This window comes from Mytilus edulis, chromosome 10, assembly GCF_963676685.1.
Source record: "Mytilus edulis chromosome 10, xbMytEdul2.2, whole genome shotgun sequence".
NCBI lineage: Eukaryota > Metazoa > Mollusca > Bivalvia > Mytilida > Mytilidae > Mytilus > Mytilus edulis.
This window is the reverse complement of record NC_092353.1, coordinates 44,926,140-44,951,077: the sequence shown is the minus strand read 5'-3', so window position 1 is coordinate 44,951,077 and position 24,938 is coordinate 44,926,140. Positions and strand designations below refer to the sequence as shown.

Sequence of the window (24,938 nt, the reverse complement as noted above, 5' to 3'; positions counted from 1 at the left end):
CAGCGTCCTTGTCTCCAAGGAGATCAGAATGGTAAAATAAATGCGCTACTTCCTGTCCTCTAAAATATATTTAGTGAAAAACAATGAAATCAATAGTCTATAATTGATTTTTAAAACGACACAGTCATTCGATTTAACATTTAAAAACGTAAAGTATGCAATTATATAAAGGTATAAACAAATGTTAATAGGATTATATCGTTGCCAAGTGCGAGCGATTAATACTCTACCGGAACTTCACTTTACTTCTGTTAAGTTTTCAAGTGTGAAGGATATACATTCTATCTGAATTGGAGACAGGAGAAAAAAGAAAATGTCAGAAGTACAGGATGGTGGGACCAAGGAGTCTACCAAGCCTCCAAGTCCGAAACCCGATCAAGACCCACAAGACGTGGGTCCGCCGTTGGTATCTGTTTCAAAAAGTGAGTTATTATTGCAGTGTCAAGTTTCGAAAAAATACCATTTAGATTTATAACGGCATAAGATCAAATGATTTTATAAGGAAATAGAAAAGCAAGTTACCAAAATCTGAATTTTATACATTAATGCTTTTTTTCAAAATTAAATGTATGTATGGAAACATATCAACTTGGTAAATCCAGGACTTTTTGGTGCTATTATAAATAATAGTCGACAGAAGCGAGATGCATTCAATAATGTATTTACATAATTAAATTTGTGTAGTTACACAAATTTAATAATGTAAATTTTATAATACTTTTTAACCTCTTGGAGATGTACACAAACCCCCCCCCCCCCCTTTTCCCCCATAAAAAAAACACCTCAGGGCATTGTCAGGCTCTACATTCTCAAGTGCTGTATACATTTAGTACATATAGTAAAGTTCTGCAGCAGCACCATGTCCATGGTCCGCAAAAAGTCCAAAATTAAAAGGACAGAAGAGCTACGGTTTCGCAACTGGCTTAGCTACATGTAGTATGTCAATCGTTTGAAGTAAAATTCAATTCCGAAGCTAGCCATAGAATAATTAAGGTGTCCTGAAAGGCAATTTAAGGTGTAGAAAGACATCGAAGACAAACAATTAAATAGCTTTTCAAGACATCATCATAGGGCTAGGCCCCTTCACAGTTAGTTCTGTTTTATTAATATAAATATTCAATGGGCAGTCTGGACCAAAAACTTTTTCAACTACTAGTCCGAAGACCAATATTCTGACATTTTTCTGATTGGGCCAAACAAAGTTTTGCAAAAACTTACTAGTCCGAATGAAATTTTACTAGTCTGGGGCATCGGACTAGTGGCTAACCGTGCAGACTGAATGGGGCATATATGTTCATAATGGAGGTAGAAATTGTCTTCAAAATAACGAAAATCATTTATAAAACAGAGCAGTTGCTGGGAAACATGCCTTTATAGCCCACTATGCCACAATGGGCTTTGCTCATTGTTGAAGGCCGTACAGTGACCTATAGTTGTTAATGTCTGTGTCATTTTGTTCTTTTGTGGATAGTTGTCTCATTGGCAATCATACCACATCTTCTTTTTTATATTGGATTTCCCTTACTACATTTGTACAAATGTATCAGACATACTTTTTCCACCCTTTTAAAAAAAAAATCTGCCCCCTATTCATTGTAACCATACTTACTGTGAAGTGACCTACAGTAGGTCACAGCTACATGTATTAATTTGACTATTTCAAAGCATGTCTAGATACAAAATGTAGTCCTAGCTGCAATGCTGAACTGAACCTCTTGACGTAAAAAAAGAAGATGTGGTATGGTTACCAATGAGACAACTCTCCACCAGAGACCAAATGACACAGAAAATACATGTAACAGCTATAGGTCATCTTACAGCCTTCAACAATGAGCAAGCCCTTATGAAATTTTGACATTTACAAAAGCAAACCATGCAAATTGTCCAAAAATAATAGGAAACTATAAGAGCTTAAGTGTTCTGCAGTTAAGAGAGTCATATACAAATGTATAATAAAAGATTTAAAAAAAAATGATATACATGTACCGGTATCTTAATAATTTTATAAGAGACATAACATGTAATGTAACATTGTAAATGCTTATACAAATGTATGGTGTGCTACATATATTTGAAAATATTTGGGTGAACACTGAGCATAGTATTTGATTTGTTTTCCTTGTATTTCATAGTTGAAAGCATAAATTGCAATTTAAATATTTTCATTTTTTTTCAGCCGATGAAAAGAAACCAGATGAAAAGAAGTCAGATGACAAGAAACAACCAGAAAAGAAGCCAACTAAGGCACAGCCAGCTCCAACTAAGGTATTTTATGTTTCTATTCAGTTTGTTTTTCTGTTCATTACTGTAGTAAATTTTTATGAGATCCTGTCATATGCTTTTGGAAGTGGCACTTTATGACAAGCTTTAAATGGAAAAATTGTATTGAACTTTTATCTTACACAAAGCGACAGCAGAAAAGAATATTGCATATATACAGCTCTTTCTGATAAAATCTCATTCTTAATGAAAATTCAAGTTTTCATAATTTGGGCAATCATGTTAACCTATTGGACATTTTGAATACAGTTTGATTGATCAAATTTGGATCAGTTATTAAAAAAATATAGGTTTCTGATCCATATTTCATACATGTATGACCAATTATTTCGTAAGATTTCAGACAGTTCTCTCTTATTTGATGCCTGCTTTAGGTTTTACTTGTTTTATTATCTGGTCTAAGAAAAGAAACTTTAAATATTATTGAGATCAAAATTTTATAACAGTATTTTCTCAATAAAATATGTGTATTACATCCTGTAAATGTAACAACAAAGTTTAACTGCTTTTGAATTTACAGACGTCCTTGGATAAATCATCATGGCAAAGCATTGTAAAAAGCAAGGTATTGCATGACATGAAGGCCAATATTTATTCAGATATCACATTTATGACATTAAACTACTTATGAACTACAAATATATAGATCTTGAATCTTTGCATGTATCTTTATATTCTTTAAGTGAATTTATCTACAGAATTTCTTTTAACTTCACTTGTATAATTTATATCCTTTAAAATAGTATAGATAATTTTAGAATGACAGGCTACAGGTACTTCAGAATTTCTTGACTTGAAGTTTACAGTTATGAATTAGCGAAAGGATATTTAGTTTAATATCAAATGTTTTCTTAATTCTGTTGCATGTTATTTTTTCCTCACTTTTCTACATAAATTGGATTTTTTTTTCTTTCTAATTCTATTTCTCACAGATGAATGCAATGTCTTTTTACCAAACCAATTTGAATAAACTAAATCTATACAAGTATCATGATGGTGCCATGCCAGGGATATATTTATATATTTTACTGCATGTTTTTACCTTGGAATCTTGAGGACTTGTACTGAGCATTTTGCATCCTTCACTCATTCTTTCAATACACCTTTTGAATTTTAAGTCAGTTGTGTAAATATTGAAATAAAGTGAGGTTAACCAAATATTTTTGCTTTAATAAGATACATTGCAAGTCTATTTTTTTGGAAATGACAATATTATATATTAATTAACAAACATTATAAGTAAAAGAATTTTGGGACAAACTACAAAATCCCACTATAGAGTTAAGGTGGTACCCAACACTTTAACTTAAATTATTTTGGCTCGTTTAATTTTCTTAAAATTTTGACATAGTATTTACTTTGACCCTTTAACAAAAATACAAAAGTTTAAAAAAATTTGAACCAACCGTTTTATCAGAAAAATTACACTGGTTATATAGCAGTTTGACAACCACTTTGTTTGATCATTGAGAAGCTTAATATTCCCTTAACAACACAATGTAATCAAAACATTTATATAGCTGATTTTACAGAGTTATCTCCCTGTAGTGCTAGGTACCACCTTAATCCAGTCATTCTGATCACTGAGACTTAAAATGTTTCATTCCATAAGCACAGAATTCTAAAAGTACATTTCTGAACTTAACAATAATTATGACATTTTGTGTTATTGGAAGTACATGTATAGTAAATTATGCAATTGACTCTTTTCACTATACTTTTTACTTTATTTTTACATACATGTACAATTTTTTAAATGAAAACTATCATTTGCTAAGACATAAACAGGGTTATTGGAGGGTTTATGCATTAAAGTTAAATGCCCGTTTACTCTTAAAATCTTGCATGCATTAAAATTCATGCATATGATGACCATCATCTTTTCAGTAAATTCCTTATCCTTCAAACAAATTATAGAGAAAGCACAATTTTTCTTTGCGTATATACATGTACATGTATACATGTCCTGTATTTCAATGCATTGTATGATTCCCAAGATAGAATGTTGAGGGTAAACATTGATTGTATGCCATGTCTTGAATTTGATAGTAGGGGCATTATGTTTTTTGGTCTCTCTGTTTTCTTTTCCATCCCTTATCAGCTTTTAAAACTGAAATTGCAATATTTATTATTTTTAAGTCACTTCCTTATGAACATGATGAAGAAGTATTAAGGGTAAACAATATCAATAGTATAGACTCTTTTATATTACAGTAAATACTTTCTTATTTTTATTTGTTGGTTTGCAAATCCTCTATATGTACCAATTTTCAGGGGCCTGCAAAGAAAAATGTCATTATTATGGGAGAAGACATGAAAAAGATACAGATGGAAGCCAAAGCCAAAAGAGAAGAGAGACGAATGCTGGTGAGTCTTCAATGAATGTTATTGTAGTTCATTTTGCTTGTTAGTACAAGTGATATTATTAATATCAGATCGTTGTTATTGCTTTTCATATAAACAGCCTAAGGAATATAAGGAAACAATGTACAAATTAAGTGCTGAAGTGTAATAAATTAACATGTTATACAAGAAAATAATTAATTTTTGTAATTGTGTAAATTGAAAACTTATAAGTTTTATTTGATTAAGTCTGACCAAATGGTTATATCTGACTGCGACTGACAATGATTTTTTTTAACTGCTCATTTCTTTTCGGCAATCTTAAGTCATTGGACATGGCAAAATGGATTCAAAATAAAAAATCTATATGATTCTTTTATTAGCAATATCATGCATGGTACAAAAATCTATATTGTGCATGGATATGGAAATGGAATACTATATACAGTGGCGGATCCAGGGGGTTCTGGCCTTCTGGGGGTTAGAACCCCCCTTTTTTAGACAATCAATGCATTTAAATGGGGACGTATGGTTTGAATTCTGCCTTTATCCAGGGTTGGGACCCCCCCCCCCCCCCTTTTGAAAATGGCTGGATCAGCCCCTGATATATTTGGCTCTTGTGTCTGTATTACCATTTATTTTTGATAGACCAAAACTTTCCTTCATTTAACACTTTTAATCAAAAGTAGTAAGTTCAGTACAGTGGGAAACCTTTTTCATATATGTACATATGTTTTACAAAGAGAGGAACTTTCACCTTTAAATCTGTTTCGTGATCTGATATGTTTATTATGGCCTTTTTTTATAGTGGTAAACTTATGTTAAGTGATTTAACCTTGTGTTCTGTTTTCTCTTTTGAAATGAATGCCTCAATGTATTGTAAATACAAAGTTAATTTACTTGAATCCATTTTATATAACTTTGACACAATACCAGAAAAATAGTTTAAAGGGTTGACTAACTTTTCAAAGTAAATAGATGTATATTTACCGGAATGTCCCTGAAATTTTAATAGAGTTTGGATTTAAGATAAGAAATAAAAACAGGCAATATTAATATTTAAAATAAATCTACCATCCCTCAGCTTTTGATCATTTAAAGGCTTTTTATTGATCAAATTTATGGTTTAGAAATTTCAGACTGAATTATCAGGTTTCTAAATAACTTTATCAAGGTTTTCAGACTAAATTGGTTAAGAATTGACTTCACCTAAGTGCAAAAGATAGTAAAGCAGACATACAGGTAAATTCTCACCTGTAATGTGTATTGGTCATAATTTCTAAAATTTACTTAATCATTACAGTACTGTACAAAACTTTGTCTTTAGAAAATAAATGTTGTTTATGAAGTTAGTTGTTCTTTTTGATTGTCCACAATGGATAGAAAATACCTGACACATCAGCAATGGACAGAGCCTACCTGTAAATTTCATATCCACAGGGAATAGAGCTTACATGACATATCCACAATCATAACATACATGACATATCCACAATGTACAGAACATACTTGAAATACCACAATGTACAGAACATACTTGAAATACCACAATGTACAGAACATACCTGACATACCACAATGTACAGAACATACTTGACATACTACAATGTACAGAACATACTTGACATACTACAATGTACAGAACATACTTGAAATACCACAATGTACAGAACATACTTGAAATACCACAATGTACAGAACATACCTGACATACCACAATGTACAGAACATACTTGACATACTACAATGTACAAAACGTACTTGACTACTATATTTTGGTAGATTGTTCAAGAGAATAAGCTATGTACATGCTACTGCCTTAGTCTCACTCAACCTCATTTGTTAACTTATAAAAGATTAATTTTAGTTTATGCCTTCAGATTTTTCCATCGACTCTGAATATATTCAACGCATGCTATAAAAACATGCATGTAAAATAATACAGTCTGTGTCTTCTTGTTACGATTTTTTTTTCAAACAGTACTTGTTCTTCATATTATTGAAATAGTATTGACAGTATGCAAAACAAACATTGTAATAAACACTTAAATGTTTTTGTTTTCAAAATCAATGATCCAAATTTTTTTTCAAAATCATATTTCCCATTCCCAATATAACTTGGTCAGGCAATAAAAAGATAGTGTAATGTTCCAAAAATTGTAACTATTTTCAGGGGGCTTTTTTTTGTATGTTTGAGATTAATTACGACACAGGCATTTTAAGGTCAAAAATATTAAATGACTGATTAAGGGATCTATGATTTACATTTCAAGTTTATTTAACCAACCTGTTAATATTGTATTCATGCTTAATTTAATACTAAAATAATCCTCATATATTTTAACCTTATAAAACGACATGTTATAATTAAAGGTATTTATTGGGAGATCTTATTGTTGTGTTAGCAGATATATACAACAGTTTTATAATATTATGGATAAAGCCAAGCTGATGGAACGATTAAACTTTACAAATCCTTTTGTACCGAATGTGATTTGGTCATTTAATCGGTATAATGTAGTCTTGGCTACAAAATAACAATTCCTTGGGTAGATTTAAATAAATGGATAAGTCCTCTCAATTCTACAAGTACATGTATTTAAAAGAATAAATAAAATTTTAAATAATGCGGGCTTGTCTTTATCCAACTTTACAACAAAACAATTTTGTTAAATATCAAAGATTATATTATTGATTTGGTATTATTTTATTATAATTTAAGTAGATTATTTTGTTGCCAAATGTCTTCCAATTATGTGTGTCTGGTATATAAGTTTATTTGGAACTTATCAATTTGAACTTTTTACTTATATATAATATATATATATTAAATTTTTGGACAGTGTCAGAAAATTTTAAAGCTTTTACAAAACATGACATGAATGCTATATATAACATGTATGCAATCATACTTAATAAATGACCTTGCGTTACATTCAAATTGGAACAATAAGATTAAAAAAAGACAAGTGTTAAATTTTAATTTTTAATTGGGGTTAGGAATATAACATTTATCTGTTTTATTTAGATCTTTTTAAAATTTAGAGACAGTTTCATGATTTTCAAAAATGTCCAAGATCCTTGAATGTACATCATTGACAAAAAATGTATCTTAAACTATTGAAGTTTACAAGGGGGAAATGATAGGGTCTCTAAAAGGACGGTGCTTTCACTCTTTACTCCCCACAGCAATCAAAACATATTTCATACATTCCAACATTTAGGTTTAATTCAAATGATGACATGAATCTTGTAGGTAATGACTTACTCATTGAAACAAATTTTCTCATTTTTATGTCAATTTGAAGACAAAGAAAATCTATTGTTAACCAATGGTCAGCTGAACTTTTGTTTTTATTTCCATAGTAACTGACTTTGTATACAATGAAATGTGTGGAAATGTCTCCTTTGTTTTTGGCATTGTTTTCATCTAATAAATATTCTATAACAAAGTTCACAGACATCTATCTACGCTGGAGATGTGTATTGTTAATATATCAATGGTTTTAAATGTCTAGTATAAACTTGTTGTATAGAGATAATACAGCCTGTTTGTCATGATATTAAAATATTAATGATCTATCATTTAATGTTTGACAAATAGAATAAAATGATATAGAAATTCAATGACACTAGCCTATTGATGGGTTATTTTCTTACTTCATTAATGGTCACTTATTTGAAATTTAATCTGTTACTTTTAAAGAGTACAGCCAAGAAAAAGTATTTAAAGTAATGCTATTGATTATAGTTCATGTTCCTAACTTTGCCCTGAAAATGTATTAAAAATATATACTACTGAGGCCAAATAAAAAAGTATGTGTGGTTCCAGTTACACCTGAAAAAAAGTTAGGGTAGGTACAAAAAATGTAGGTAGGGATTTTTTTTTTATTTTATGTTTTTTTTTACATTGAGTCTATGGGAGCAACATTCTGACTTTAACAGTGCTTAATGAAAAATGACAATAAAATCTTTAGGGTAGAAGGCTATTTTTAAGCCGAAAAAGTAGGGACAGTAGGGTTACTGGAACCACACATATATTTTTATTTGGCCTGATCATAAAAAAACAGAAATTAGCAATCATAGTCCTTTTCTTCTTTCTCGTCTGACTTTGATTTGGAAAAGACATTGTTGAAATAAAGCAAGATAATCACATATCCAATTTATATTAAAAACAGTACTAACTGTTATTCTATTACTATGGGAAAAAATTCAATTGCTTCCTGTCAGACTACAGGATACCATAAATTGTCATGCCCACCATAACACCTTTTATGGACAATTTTGTTTAAGCACTGTAGAAATATCATTGGTTTTTCACAGTTTTGGTCCCAGGATAATTCTTGATAGTCTATCTATGTTGATTAAAATCATAGAAATTAGCATACTAACACAGTCTTTGAAAAAGCTCTTAATAGTCTTTGAATTGAATAAGCAACTGTTTAAATGGCTTTTAGAAAAGAAATGTGAAAGTTTTGGTTTAGGTCTACACTTAAAATTGGCTAGTCTTTTGAATTGTCTGTAAGCTGTTGTGTCCATACACTGTAAGTTTGAATAATTTTCAATATCAAGAAGATGGTGTAAATATCTCAATAACTGTGTCAGTGGTAAAACAACATGTTGAATCTGTCCCCTGTTCAAGGAATAATTTATGAATGAACAAAAACTATTGTTCAAATGAAGAAATAGAAAAAATGCTGTCCTTTATACCATGGCAATCTGCATATCAATTTTATTTTGACATTCTTTTGTGTTTTCAGTGTGATGCAAGACATCAGCACATGTTTAGACAGGTAAGTGTACAGCTATATTTATACTCATTGTAGTCCGGTAAATCTAAAGCCATATTTAAACTCATTGTAGTCAAGTTACCATCAATAATACCAATGTTAAGATGTCTATTATTTATACTCATTGCAGTCAATTAAATCTACTGCTATATTTATACTCATTGTAGTGTAAAAGTAACCATCAATCATATCAATGTTAAGATGACAATTATTTGAACTGTTAAAGTATTAAGTTCTGAGATATATTTTATTGATTTTTCTCTATTTCTATAAGATTGAACTGAGTGTTGTACTTAAACATATTACCCCCTGAACATGCTAAATAATAGATTACATATCATAACTGTCATGTGCAAATGCCACAAATATTGGATGTCGTGAACATTCATAAAAATACAATATGCAGGAAGAAAGTTGATTTCAAATTTTTAATCCTTTAAATTCTGCATTTTACCAATAAAATGGAAGAGTTGATTTATAAATGTAATAGGGAAAATTTTCCTTGATTTTTTTTTTTTTTTAATTTCGATAAAAAAAACAGCTTTTTTTTGATATTATCAAATGATAATGTCTCAAAATTAGAAAGTAATTTATGTTTTAATTTGACGTAACAATAAATTCTCCATGGTAGGCAATCCTTATTGGGCCTAAATTAAAATATTGTTTGTTTGCCCTTTTCCGACCCTATGTTTTGAAACAGGGTAGGTAGGTAGGTAAAATATTTTATTTTTTTCCCCAAAAAAATAACTTGGCTCGGTATATTATTTGTCATGGGTAGGCAGGTAGGTAAAATATTTTATTTTATAGATACAAAATCTGCATAATGTCATTTTTTTGTCCGTTTGTTTTTGCAAATATGTTTTCCGCTGGGACTATTAGTTTTGAAAAAAAAATATATAAGAGATAACTTTGTACTGGTAAGATAATGTCCGGGCAGACATAAATTACTAGTAGAAAAAGTCCCTAGAGTGTTACAAATTTCGTGTGTGCCTTTTTTTCCAATAAAAATGCTATAAGACTTAAAACTCAATTGTCACGTATTTTGCATCACATTTATAAATGATCTGTATGGAAAACTTGGCGATTTTACTGCCAGATATTCTCCACTTTACAGGGTTTTGTCACTTTTGGTTCATGTCAGATATAAATAATTTAGCGGCATCGTTAACATAATCATTCTGATATGCGGATCACAAAAGGCCATCCCTACATAGAATACAACGTCCGTTTACAAATTAGTTTGTACACACGTAAATACTTTTGTATCAAACAAACTTTTTTGTAAATGAACCCTGCTCTTTAAGTTTAAAGGTACAGAGTAACGTACTTCATATCATGATTTCAGAAAGCGTTCAACATCGATTTCAAACAAATGCTTTGAAACTTCAAATGCAAGTGTTCATGTCAAACGCTCAGGTGATACCAAACGGACTGGACCTTATACGTAAAGATAAAACCCGAGGATTCCGGTAAAAAAGTTTTGAGCGGGAAATACAAATATAAGATTTTTGGTAGGAACGAAAAAATAAAATAAAATAAAATCTTGCTGGTAAATACAAATAAAAGATTTTCAGGCGGAACGAATTGATAGGGTCGGTCGGTAAAGGGCAAACAAACAATATTTTAATTTAAGCCTTGTGCAAATATACATGTTTTAGAATACATTAACCCAAAAAATCACTTGAGGAGTAGTTTTAATGTATTGGTATTGAGCAAATTCATTTATACATCCCAACTGTGACACTTTCAAATTAGGAATTTAAAGGTCTATTAGAAATTTAATAAGTTTTCATGAAGTTAAGAATATATTTTCAATAGACCTTTTATAATTAAATCCACTGTTTGAATAATACCATCGGTAACACACACAAAGAAATGAAGTTATGACTTAATTTGCCGAACTCCCTCCATATTTAATAAACTTGATATTTTCTTTCACAGATCAGTGACGCAATAGGAATAGAACCAAATGCTGTAGAAGATTTTGTATTAGGAGATGAAAGAGTAAGCAATAACTTATATATATATATATGATTAAATTTTTATGCCCCACCTAGTAGAGGGGCATTATGTTTTCTAGTCTGTGCATCCGTTCGTTCGTCCGTCTGTTCTGGCTCAGGTTAAAGTTTTTGGTCAAGGTAGTTTTTGATGAAGTTGAAGTCCAATCAACTTGAAACTTAGTACACGTGTGCCCTATGATATGATCTTTCTAATTTAAATGCCAAATTAGAGTTTTTACCCCACTTTCAGGGTCCACTAAACATAGAAAATGATAGTGCAGAATTTTCTCGTTGTATTGAAGATCCATTGGTGGCATTTGGCTGTTTTCCACTCTTTGGTCAGGTTGTTGTCTCTTTGATTTATTCCCCATTTCCATTCTCAATTGTATTAGGTAATATCCATGATGAAAAAAGGTACCAGTTGGAATTATATCAGTTGGTCATGAGCATTTTTCCATCAAATGTAGGTTTAAACTCTCAAATTATGGCACCTGGACAAACTTCTAGCTTCATGCAATGTCCCCTAAGTAGACCATTTTATTCTTTTATTTTTTTCCCTCTATAAAGTACTTATGAATTGTAAATAATTGTATATTACGGCTGTTATTATTCGTGCACATGTTTATTTACTGTTTTTGGCTTTTATCTTGAGGATACCTATACATGTCAGTGCATAGTTGCAGTTATATTGAATGAACTCTCATCTTAGAATTATGTATGACACATTTTTTTTATAAGTTTAAAAAAAAGTACCTGCATTTTGGTATGTCCATGTTCTCAAGATATTTAAAAATATACATGTACTATTTTTTCCATTTTTTTCTCAATTTAATTATGAAAAGAAGTTGAAAAGTCTGGAAGGTCACTGTGGGTCAGTGTTTGATTTTAAATCTTGAGTTTGCACAAAATTTCCCCTAACCAAACAATACCAAAGTAGATTTTGGGATTACCTATATAAACATTATTTACACAAATGATTGAGACACCTTGTTCAACCTTAAGAAATTTATTCACAAATAGGTTGTGTTGCGATTTACAAGTGATATTTAAAGTGTCCAGTCAATATTTATTTGTTGTCAATATTTACATAGCCAGTACTTTGTTGATTATGACCCGAGAACGAGCAAGATATTATAGTACTTAAGATAGAATTGTAGTTTTTAAGATTGGTACTTTAGGACATGCAGAACTTAATAATTCATATATCATAAGTCTATCTTTTACTTTTATTATACTTATGGGTACAATAAATATATAGAAAACAATTATTTCTTTTCATATACTTTGTATTGTTCACCTTTTACCCCACACGTCTTATTTTATTCAGAAACAAAAAATGTCTTTACTGACATGCATTTGACCATAAAACTTAAATATGGTCGAGTTTTAATCTCCTACCATGAAGTAGATAGAAAATTGCAATAGAATAAAATTGAGAATGGAAATGGGGAATGTGTCAAAGAGACAACAACCCGCCCAAATAAAAAACAACAGCAGAGGGTCACCAACAGGTCTTCAATGTAGCGAGAAATTCCCGCACCCGGAGGCGTCCTTCAGCTGGCCCCTAAACAAATATATACTAGTCCAGTGATAATGAACGCCATACTAATTTCCAAATTGTACACAAGAAACTAAAATTAAAATAATACAAGACTAACAAAGGCCAGAGGCTCCTGACTTGGGACAGGCGCAAAAATGCGGCGGGGTTAAACATGTTTGTGAGATCTCAACCCTCCCCCTATACCTCTAACCAATGTAGTAAAGTAAACGCATAACAATACGCACATTAAAATTCAGTTCAAGAGAAATCCGAGTCTGATGTCAGAAGATGTAACCAAAGAAAATAAACAAAATGACAATAATACATCAATAACAACAGACTACTAGCAGTTAACTGACATGCCAGCTCCAGACTTCAACTAAACTGACTGAAAGATTATGATTTCATCATATGAACATCAGGCACAATCCTTCCCGTTAGGGGTTTAGTATCATACTAATGTTCGGCTGTACTGTCTGCCTTATGGTCAGGTTGTTGTTGTTTTGACACATTTACCATTTCCATTCTCAATTTTATTCATTGTATGATAGTACATGTACAATTACCATGATCACTGTACTCTATTTTTTTTTAGGGGTGAGAGCGCAGAAAACACCCTAATATTTTACCTTATAAATAATATTTATCCTATTCTTGGCACTGGCTTATTCCATGAATGACAAATAGCCTCGATTAAGTAGTTAAGTCTGCTTAAAAATGTTACACTGTATATACCAAAAATGCCAAACTCCAAGGAAAATTCCAAACAGATTTAATCCCTTCACAAAATCAAAATATCAAATAAATGGACCACAACTGTTATATTCCTGACTTGGTACAGACATTTCCTTATGCAGAAAATGGGGGATTAAACCTGGTTTTATAGCTTGCTAAACCTCCTACTTATATGACAGTCGCATACTTTACCAGTATTTTGACAAAAATGTGAGCAAAACAAACAGACATTATAGGCCTTTAAACAACTGATCAAAATGGTACATGACATCAGTGTGGTTATAGAAAATATAAAATCTCTTTTTTTTTTGCAGTTTGACTTGATAGAACCCTTCTTTGAGGCAGATGGATCAAGGAAGCTCATCTTTTTCTACCAAGCTGTGAGTATTTTTAGAAGCAAATGTAGTCATTATGACCTCACAAGCTCATGCAATATAAAATTTTACTCGGGATAATATTCCCCAATATTCATGCAATAACCCTATATTATCCAATTATCCATTTTACAAAATTATACAAAAATATACTAGGTACCTGAAAAACAAAATTAGATGTACAATAGTTGAAATTATAAATATATTGCAGACCAAAGACGTCAGAGACACAACAGGGAAAGAAAACAAGAAGTTGTTCATCACCCCAGGAGATGTTGAGGTAATTAGATACATATGTATATCTTGTGTGAAACCAAACTTTTCACGTTTATTTTTGTGTCAGAAACCTATATTATGTCAATTTTTTTATCACAATCCAATTCAGACAGTATCAAGCTTGAATTTTGTGTCCGTCCCAACTGTTCAGGGTTGGAGCTCTGCGGTCGTATCAGCTCAGCAAAGCATTTTATTGATGATTGAAACATTGTTTGGTTATATCATAATAATGGCATAGTGAAGGTTGAAATTGAATGTGTATATTTTCATTTAAAAATATGTCAGTCTAGTCTTTTTTCAAACATATACTTTTAAGTCTTTTGTTTTGGCACTTCAACTTAATTGCTTATCTCCCACACCTGTATAGTGTCTGGCATTCTTTGAACTTGAATTTTGAGAGAGAAAAAAAAATATTGTTTTTAATGTTTGTTGAATATAAAAAAGAAGATGTGGTATGATTGCCAATGAGACAACTCTTCACAAGAGACCAAATGACATAGAAATTAACAACTATAGTTGACTGTATGGTCTATAAATTCATTAACGGACACTATTGTAGATCTTATTTCCGCAAACACTATGGACAAACAACTGACTAATTCAGAAATTCAATTCCTTTCTTGTAAATTAATTTTTTAAGTCTAAGACTCTTTATAAACAATATCTGGACCAAGTGAATCAATGAATTTCTAAAAACTGTGATGATTTTTTTCATTGCTAAATTTGAAAATGTAGCATCTTTCAGGTGGCAGATTGTTTGTTTGTTACACAATAAGGATATTGAGTGTTTTATGATTTCTCTATATTTTAAAAATCATTTTTTCGAGTTGTGAATTGGTACTTTAAAAGTTAACCATTAGGTTTAAGTGTTGAATTTAATTATTAATTTTAATAAGTATACGATAATTATTCATATTGACATTATTCTTATCTGTTGAATAAAGATATGCTATAATGCAGTCCGTGATAAATTTTATACATCCTGTTCATTTAAGACGTTTTTATATTTGTTGTCAAAACACTTCTCATGTTATTTAAAAAGACGGGTGTTATCAATTGAGAATTCATTCAAAATGAATTGATTTTAAATGTTTTTATCTAGAACAGCTTATAGACAGACTAAAATCAGTTTTAATATCTGTACAAATCTTTTGTGAATATTTGTTGGCCATTTAAGTACTTTTATTTAGTAAATGCCTTTCTGTCAAAACACCAGCTTTTCTAACATGACAATTATTGGATTGTTAATTGATTTTCTTTTATAAAGGGCATTAATTTGTTACAATCTGGGACTATTTAATCAAGGTGTCATTGAAAGAGATGAAGAAAAACTAGACCATTGGTTATTTTAAAGGGTGTATTTGGTTAAATACATTGATTTCTCAAAAGTTTCTATAGAGATGCCTGATTACCGATAATAAACTGCTCATAAATTCACTCATTATTAAAGACTTTATTTGTCAAGTTATGTTGTATTTTCGCTCTACTATATCTAATGTTCTGTAATTAGATGGTTAATGTTGGTTTAAGTTTGATATTTAATTTAAAGCCACCCACTTACTGTGTAGTATTTCAATGAAAAACAGTGGTCTATAATTTTGCATTGTTAGAAGAATCAACTGCTGTTTATTTATCATGATTTATCCAATAGTATTGTTAAAATCTTTTTTTCAAACATGATTTTTTAATTAAGATGAATACAAAGTATCTATTCTTTAAAAAAAAATATCATGTTGATGTTTGTTTGTTTATGTACTATACTTTGCTATTAGGCAGTCTTCACGACGAGTGGCAGCCCAGGCTGGTAAAGTTGTTCTCGGGCCTGTAAAAATCAGACCTACAGGCCAACAGAATCTAACTAAAAATTTTAAAAAATTGAGCTGCGGGCCTGTAGATTTAGCAGTTCAGCGTGATTATGAAGGGACATTCTTCTCTGTGTCCCACTCACCCGTAGGTTTTGAATGTTTGATAGAGTTAATTGGGTTATCTCTCAAAATAGCTTCTTAAAATCAGGCTACAAGTCCCATGTTTCTGATAAAAATAAGGAATATTATTGATATATAAAGTTGCCTTTTTAAATAAATCTTCCAAATGTTTGATAGTCGGAACAACTTAGCCTAGGACATTAATTACACGTACCTACCTGACTTTTATTTTAAAAGAAAGGAAATATTAATGAGATAATCAACGTCAACATGCAAATAGACCGATACCGATTACATAAAATCAATAATGACCCAAGTAATAAATTGATTAAGATACAGATTTACAAATACTTGTTCAATATTTTATGTGAGAACCAATTAATTCCATAAGAAAATCGTTTTAGATTAAATATCTTTTGTATTTCCATTTTTTACACTACGTCTCGTTTGCAGTTTTGAACTGTTTACTTAAGACCTACTTTAGATATCAGACGGTATATGTTATATACTGCTGAGCTTTCATTTTAACAAGTACAAGTTTTAATGAGGTGGAATAAGACTAACGTGCCTAAATTTTCTTTACAAAATTATTCCTTTGTACTAGATGACATAATACGCATGAACACCTATAAATAAATCTTATAAACATAGCAACCAGAACCTAGCTAGGAGAGGATATAAGGTTCTGTGGTTTCGAAAAGTAAAATATTGAATAATTTATAAATAAAACACATATATACTTGAATGGGTATACATTCATCTTTCGTAGTAACAAAAGTGTAAAAGATGATATTGCTTCATGCTTAAAAATGTTTTGTTTCAAACACCAGTTTTCGTAAGATTTAAAACTGAATTGAAAAGTTACTTAACTAAAATTCCTCAAGAAAATATCAATTGAGATCTAACTTTGTTTTTATAATAGCCACATTTTTTCATCTGATTACCATGGTAACAAACCTGTTGTATAAGCAGGGGGTCACATTTATACCTATAGTTTAGCCATGGCGTTGTCAGTTTGTTTTAGATTTATGAGTTTGACTGTCCCTTTGGTATCTTTCGTCCCTCTTTTATATAGACTTTGGTAATAAAGATACATTCAAATGATTTGCTTTAAAAAAATTAAAAGTGCAGGATCTGCTTAAGAAAGTCATAGATCCTGTAAAAAGCATCACTTTAAAGGATGGGAGGTCAAAGACTTTTGTAATTCAAACATCAAAGGTTCTGGCCTTCCTAAGAAAAATATATCTGGATCTCAGAACCATAGTAATTTGAAACTCATTATGAATAACCCATTTACTCAATCTCTGGTTACTACTCTCAAATAGCCCTGCTTAGGGAATAATATTCCTTTTTCACATCTGAATTTAAAAATAGACGAGCAGTAAAATATAATATGCCAACGAAACAACATATTGACTTTAATTCATTTGTAAGATTCAATTGAGAGTGACTGATTACTTTTTCATTAAATAGAAAATTTATCAGAGATTATTAAATAAAGAAAAGAACATATTGATTAGGAATTTGATGTCTAAAATTTAATCAAGGGTATTAGTAATAGAAATGATAGCACATTGATTAGTTGTGACCTTGAAAAATCAAGATGTTATTTTGAATAAACATTTAGTTTAAATTTTATAACACAAATATGATATAGACATGTTGACCAATATGATGGGATAGATTCTTTTTTTTTTATATATATCTTGCCATTTTTATTTCATATTTTAATTTTTAATGTTTAATGTTTATAATTGATTTAAATGAAAACATTGTAAAAAAAAAAAACAGAATCAAAATCTTCCCTTCCCCCATATTTTACAAAAAGAGGTTTAGAATCTGTTTATCTAATGTAGCCTCAAGGTAGTTGAATTGAATATACATGTAGTGTGTACATACTTACAGAGAAATATGCATTTATACAGAAGGTTTTAACACATTAAGCAAGAGTAAGAAATAAACTGGTTTTTTTTTGTTTTACAGGGTTTACATGGAGTATGCTGTTACTTCCTTAGAACAACACCAAAAGCTATAACAGTCCAAAATATTGCAAATGAAGTAAATTTTGGAGTGCTCAACTGTTCCAATGGCAAAGTATTGAAAGGATTTGAAGGATATCTTTCCAAGATAGTTCTACCATCTCTCAAATCATTAGAGGTATAAATAGGTCTTAGTATCATCAACACACTTAGTAACCTAATAAGCCCCCACACTGCACCCCACCCTCACCACCCCCTCCTCCCCCACCCTCATCTCAATCCCCATTTACTGTGAATGATGAAACCTTGCAGTCATTCCAAAATCTTTCAAACAATAAAATTTAATTTGTGTTTCAATTAAATGTAAAATAACAAAAAACACCAAACTCTGAGGAAAATTCAAAACAGGAAGTCCATAATCATAATCTTTTTTTATTGGACTAAATGTCTACACAAAATCATAATACTTGGGATACCTTTTGTAGAAATCAAGACACTTTAAAAATAATTAAAGCAAATCAGATGGAAGTTTTTTTACAATAACCTTAATGAACTTTAAGAAGTTCATCCTGTCATATGTATTTAGGGGGGGCAGGATCTTTTTCGAGACGTCGAGAATCAGGTGTTTTTAAGCTTGGGATTTTGAGATTGACCCTTTCGGGATTTGGGAATTCTCTTTTCGATTTTCGGGATGTCAGGAATTTTGATTTCTTTAAATTTGGGACCTCAGGGTTTCATGTTTTTAAGCCCCGTATTTGGGGATCAGGACCCCTCCAACCCCCTTCATATTTTTTACATGTAAAATGTTATATTTATTTTACTAAAAACTTTATTATTTTTTCAGCAATGGGGAAATGTTTCTGTGGAGAATGATAAAAATCCCCAAATTGATGAATTTTTGGAACATCTTGAAATGTTCATCACCAACTTGCTGTCAGCTGTTGACAACATGGAAGGGCAGGTAACTCTAGCTGAGAATGGAGTTGGTCCACAAATTGATGGTCTGTCATCACCAACAGACTACCAAGCTGCAGGTAGGTTTCTTTTATTATTATCGTTATTTTTTCATGGACCTGTATAGATAAATGATTCGAATACATCCTTCAATGAATTATGGTTCATTTTATTCATCAATAAAAATTTGATACCCATTTTGTGAATAATATAAAATTGGAAAAAAATAAGGGAATAAGAAAAACATGAATATAAAACATTGCGAACATGTTTGGACTTTGAATTTTGAAACTAATCTCTGTGAAAAATTAACCATTTTACTGTAAAAGTCTTAAGCTTCCTTATTACTAAAAGACCTTTTAATCTTAAGAATCTGGAAAGTATTACGTCTGATGACAAGTGATATATTCAGATGAAATTTTGTATAGACTGCACTACTTAAAATCTAAAATTTATCTTACTGCCACAAAATTGATTTTTATTTAAAATAATAATACAGTTTATCTATTTTAATTTACAGCATCAAACTCCGATTTCTTAGAAAAATTAGAAAACTTGCTGCAGACATGGTCCAAGCAGATTGAACAAGTGTTAGCTGAGAGTGAACAGATGAGGAGGGAAGCTGATGATATTGGACCCACTGCTGAATTAGCTTACTGGAAGAGCCGAATGGCAAAATTTAACAAGTGCGATGCAGATAATTGTTTTACTGTAGATTCATATGCAGATAATTGTTTTACTGTAGATCCATATGCAGATAATTGTTTTACTGTAGATTTATATGTAGATAATTGTTTTACTGTATATTCATATGCAGATAATTGTTTTACTGTAGATTCATTATTATTTGTTGGATACCAATTTTCGTTGATTTAGTGTTTACCTGGGAACCACAAATTTCAATGTCCAACAAATTACAAATATTATATAGAAATGTATGCAGACTTTGGCAAAACCACAACATGAAATATCTACGAAAATGAATGTTTTTCTTTATCCATGAAAATTTGTACGCATGAAAATATATGAATCCACAGTATATTGCCATGAATAATCAATGAAAGTTTTTTGACCAGTCACTTTATAATACTAAAAATCAGACAATTGACAGACTCCCTTTAATCTTATTACTTGTTTAGTGCCAATAGATCAATAAATAAATTCAAATAGCTTTGTGAAAATTCTGTAGCTATTACAACCCATTAAAAGTAGATAAATACTATTCTTGTATGAGTAATTTTAGAGAAAAAGAGATAATTATTTATTACAATTTCTTGACCTTGGCTTTAATGCTTGTCATTTAAGTGCCAATCTGCCTAATATTCTAACATTGATATAAACTTGACAAACAAAAACCTGCTCAAATTTACAATAGATTAAAAATGTATTATGATGAATAGAAATAATATTGAAAATAGGAAGGATAGGTCAATCAGTTTTTCTTGCTTGTTTTGAAATTCTTTTAAATTGCTTGATTCTTACAAGTTAGAAAGACTGGCACAATTAAAAATATAATTACATCATCAAAATGTTGTTTTTAGTATAACAAAATTGTATTTTCTTTATTTATGGATGTAATAAGTACTCATGTTATTTTAACAGTTTACTGGAACAAATGAAGAGTCCACGAGTTAGAGCAGTTGTCAGTGTATTACTTGTATCAAAGTCAAAATCACTTAAAACATGGAAAGAACTGGTAAGTGCTTTATATCTTCTAAAAAAAACATACAAAACAGTTTTGTCAATCATTCTGAGCTTGAGTACTGTGTAGACCTCTATACCTTGTAGTTTTATAGTTGAAAGCAGTACCAATATATATCATGTATATAGAAAAAATTAAACTTTCCTTAAAAGATAAAGTTTTACATAAAAATCTTCAATTAAGTAATAAAGTTCAATTACAAGTATACCAATTTCAGTCTTACTGTCTAAATCTGATTTTTAGATGACCTTCTTGATGAAAGTAAAAGATATTTAGATCAATACCTATAAAAAGTATTATATCGTAAAAAAGAATCTGATAAGAGATCTATTTTCACAACCAGATTCAAAATGTTCAGTCTTTTTCATGTTGGTAGTATAAAAAATAAAGTATGATAAACAAGTAAAATTTGGAGTTTAGTATGATGTCTATTATCATTGAAGTAGTATACATATTTGTTTTGGGGCCAGCTGAAGGACAACTCCGGGTGCAGGAGTTTCTGGCTACATAGGAGACCCATTGGTGGCCTTCGACTGTTGTCTGCTCTATGGTCGGGTTGTTGTCCTTTTGACACATTCCCCATTTCCATTCTCAATTTTAAACTTTAATTACAGGATGGTCAGATTACTGATGCTGCCAACGAGGCCAAAGACAATGTCAAATATCTATATACCTTAGATAAATTCTTTGGACCACTAGTAAAGTGCACACCCGTAAGTATAGACTTTATAGATTTAATTTAAATCCAAAGTACTATGTATATGTATAAGTCTTAAGATTAATGCAACCATACTAATATAAGATGGTAATATACTAAGAGGGTGTTATGAAATCGTATTGAAAAATATTTATGCTGAAGAAATATTCTTCTTTTGTGTTAGTATATGTATGTGTAACTGTAGATAGAAGGGGGGAGGCCATTTATTCTAAATGGCTTAGATTTAGGTCATATAATGAGCTTGCATTGAAGGAACAAATATATCAACTCCAAAGGTACTAAGTCCAACTTATTTACTGACAATATTTGAAAGACGCTTCTTCACACCATATTTTTATTTTCAGTCTTCTATGGTAGAACATATTCCAAGTCTAATGAATGCCATAAGAATGATATACAGTATCTCACAGTATTACAACACTTCAGAAAGAATGACCTCTCTCTTTGTCAAGGTCACAAATCAGATGATCACAACCTGCAAAAAGTATATCCTTCATGATGTGACTAGAATCTGGGAAATTCCAAGGTATAGTATATCTACTTACCATCATGAATTTTTACTAAAGAAAGTTAAAGATACTAACTAAAGAGACTATCAAACTCACAAATTAAGACACTTATAATTTAATAAATTAATGGCAAAAAAAATAAATAAAAAAAGGACAACTTGTCTACAAATCACTAAACCTAAAGACTTAGCAACATGATTATTGTGAATCATGTTGCTAAGTCTTTAGAGGGTTAACTCTGGTGCTATAAAGTATTATGAAATTTCTATTGTAGATTATGGTAAAAAGTAGAAAAGTAAAATTTGCTAAAATTTCAGTTTCTATTGAAAAGTTTTTTTTTTACGTCACTGTCATATCTAAAGCAATCACCTTTGGTATTTCATTTCGGCTCTTACAGTTTCATTACAGAATGAAACCTTCTGAGATGTTATAAAATGTTGACAATACAAAACATGCTAACCTTACAGGAACTAAATATTTAGTCATATTTAGAACATTAAAATTGAAGGTTTCTAATCATGCAAAATAAAAAAGCTCATGACTAATATAAAGGAATTAAGTCCACAACATGTATTGTATTTCCTATTTAGTTCACCCATCATTAAGGTTGGATTTAGAGACTTATTAATGTGTTGTATTATTCATTACAGACCAGTTGTCCTACAGAGATTAAATGAATGTAATCAGCTGAATGAAGAATACCAGAAACAGTTCCAGAAGACCAAGGAAAAACTGAGACTTAATCCCAATGAGAGACAGTTTGAATTCAGGTATATTTGAACAAAGTTATGTTTTAATGAAAAAAAATATACATACATAGGAAAAAACCAGCTGCAGTATATGTTTCTTATTTTTAAGGAGAGAACTAAAATTTTGGACCAGAAACTAGCTAAATTAATATTCTGCAGTATGAAAATAACTCTTTAAAATATTTTTTTTGCACACTGGACAAATTGACATGTGTTATGCCAGACCAATTTTGTACTTCAAATTTTAAAAGTAGTCCCTTTTGTTCCCCAATATAATAAATTATGGCACAGCCCATATGTTTATGCAGTTCATGCTTTAACATTAAATTATTATGTGTTTACAGTGAGAACTACATATTTGGAAAGTTTGACACTTTTTGCCGTCGTTTGGAGAGGATTGCTGACATGATAAATACAATGGAGGTATTCTCAGGTCTGGGTGAAATCAAGATAGAAGGAGTTGATATCATTGCTAACAAGTATAAAACTATTGTTGATGCTACCAAGAAAAAGAACTACAATCTCTTAGATCACAGGAAAGGAGATGTAAGTTTATCAACTTTTACTTTTTTACTGTCTGTCCCATGAATATTTTTCGGCGCATCTTTCTCAGGAACTACATTACAAGGATTTCTGAAATTTAGTTTTAGGGTTTGTATAAGTCAACTATACAGTGTGATGCATTTTCATATTTATCACACAACATTATCAGTGAGCAGTAGCTCGCAGTTTCACTTGTTCCATCTCCTGATGATATTGCAGATTTATTATTATTTTTCGGCTTACACCAATTTTTACTGATTTTGATAAATCATAAAAATTAAGATGTTAAACAAAGAACAAATTTTCTGTTGTATGCTGTCTTTGGCAAAACAGAAAAATGAAGTATCAAAAAAGATGCAATTTTTCCTCAATCCAAGAAAATTGATACCCATGAAAATATAAATGAATTCATAGTAACACCTACATAAGGATACATATTGTTGTTGTGGCATTTGTTTTTAACAAATAACAAATATACAAATCAGAAAAAATATTAGCAGAATGATTTGTTCTATATGTATTCAAATGATCAAGATCTGTTATTTAGATCAGTATCCTCTTCCTGAGAAATTTTAGTAAATTATAGGCGCATAGAAAGCAAGAAAAATTAAAATAGCAAAAAAATTTCCAAGGTATATTGTATTCTTATTTTGTTAAAATATTTGATTTTAGTTTGACTCTGACTACCTTGAGTTCAGATCCCAGATTGAGACTTTAAGACAGATGATTCAAAACTTCATGGACACTTGGTTCTCCAGGTCACTAACGGTAAGTTATGGTTTTTAAAGAAAATATATTTCAAAGACTTTTTTTCTTTTGATTCTGTCATGATAAGATATTTGAGAGGTTGATCTACTCCACTTTTTAGCAGATTTGTCTTTTACTATTTCTTTTTTTCCTACTACAATAATTTTTCGCTTTGTTTGTAGCAAATGACTATTTTCAAGTGTTTGTTGAACACAATTTTACAACAGAGTACAGGTTTCATAATAAATATAGTCCGTTCCATAAACAAAAAAAGCATATACAAATACAAGTGAAGAATGAATGTTTATTTATATCATCGTCCTGAACATGCAAAAAATATTTGCCACTGGATGTTAAGCAACCAACAATCAATCAATTATTATTATTTATATCATTTTATAGACTGAAAAAGCTGTTGAACTTCTGAACAAGTTTGAGAACATTGGAGGAGCTAATCTAGACATGAATGAAAAATACATGAAAGTTTTAATGAACTATGGTAAAGATTTGGAATCGATCAGAAAATCGTACCAGAAATGTAAACAAGAGCCTCCAATACCCAGGAATCTACCACCTGTAGCTGGACGTATTGCCTGGTCTAGACAACTCTACCGTAAAATTGAACACCCAATGAGAGTGTTCAAAACCAAACCAGAATTGTTGAAGGTATGTCATAACATTTTTTTCAAAATTGAAGTTTTGTTTTTGAAATATAAAAATACCCTATCTACGAGTTTCATCTGTTAATTTATTTTTTATAACTTTGTGAAGTAG

The 24,938-nt window shown here is 30.5% G+C and overlaps 1 protein-coding gene across 1 annotated transcript in view; it reads left to right on the top strand.

Moving 5' to 3' along the window:
* Nucleotides 1-233: 233 nt before the first annotated feature.
* The window catches only part of LOC139491270 (dynein axonemal heavy chain 5-like), an 81,958-nt gene continuing 57,253 nt past the window's right edge, over nt 234-24,938 (top strand). The window contains exons 1-17 of the mRNA XM_071278812.1: nt 234-422; nt 2,177-2,265; nt 4,555-4,647; nt 9,384-9,416; nt 11,355-11,417; nt 14,003-14,068; nt 14,274-14,342; nt 18,247-18,420; nt 19,087-19,276; nt 19,717-19,882; nt 20,799-20,892; nt 21,513-21,611; nt 21,961-22,142; nt 22,776-22,895; nt 23,219-23,420; nt 24,090-24,185; nt 24,567-24,830. Of these exons, the coding sequence (XP_071134913.1) occupies nt 314-422; nt 2,177-2,265; nt 4,555-4,647; nt 9,384-9,416; nt 11,355-11,417; nt 14,003-14,068; nt 14,274-14,342; nt 18,247-18,420; nt 19,087-19,276; nt 19,717-19,882; nt 20,799-20,892; nt 21,513-21,611; nt 21,961-22,142; nt 22,776-22,895; nt 23,219-23,420; nt 24,090-24,185; nt 24,567-24,830 (2,109 nt within the window). The 5' untranslated portion in view covers nt 234-313. The remainder of the gene's footprint in view (nt 423-2,176; nt 2,266-4,554; nt 4,648-9,383; nt 9,417-11,354; nt 11,418-14,002; nt 14,069-14,273; nt 14,343-18,246; nt 18,421-19,086; nt 19,277-19,716; nt 19,883-20,798; nt 20,893-21,512; nt 21,612-21,960; nt 22,143-22,775; nt 22,896-23,218; nt 23,421-24,089; nt 24,186-24,566; nt 24,831-24,938) is intronic.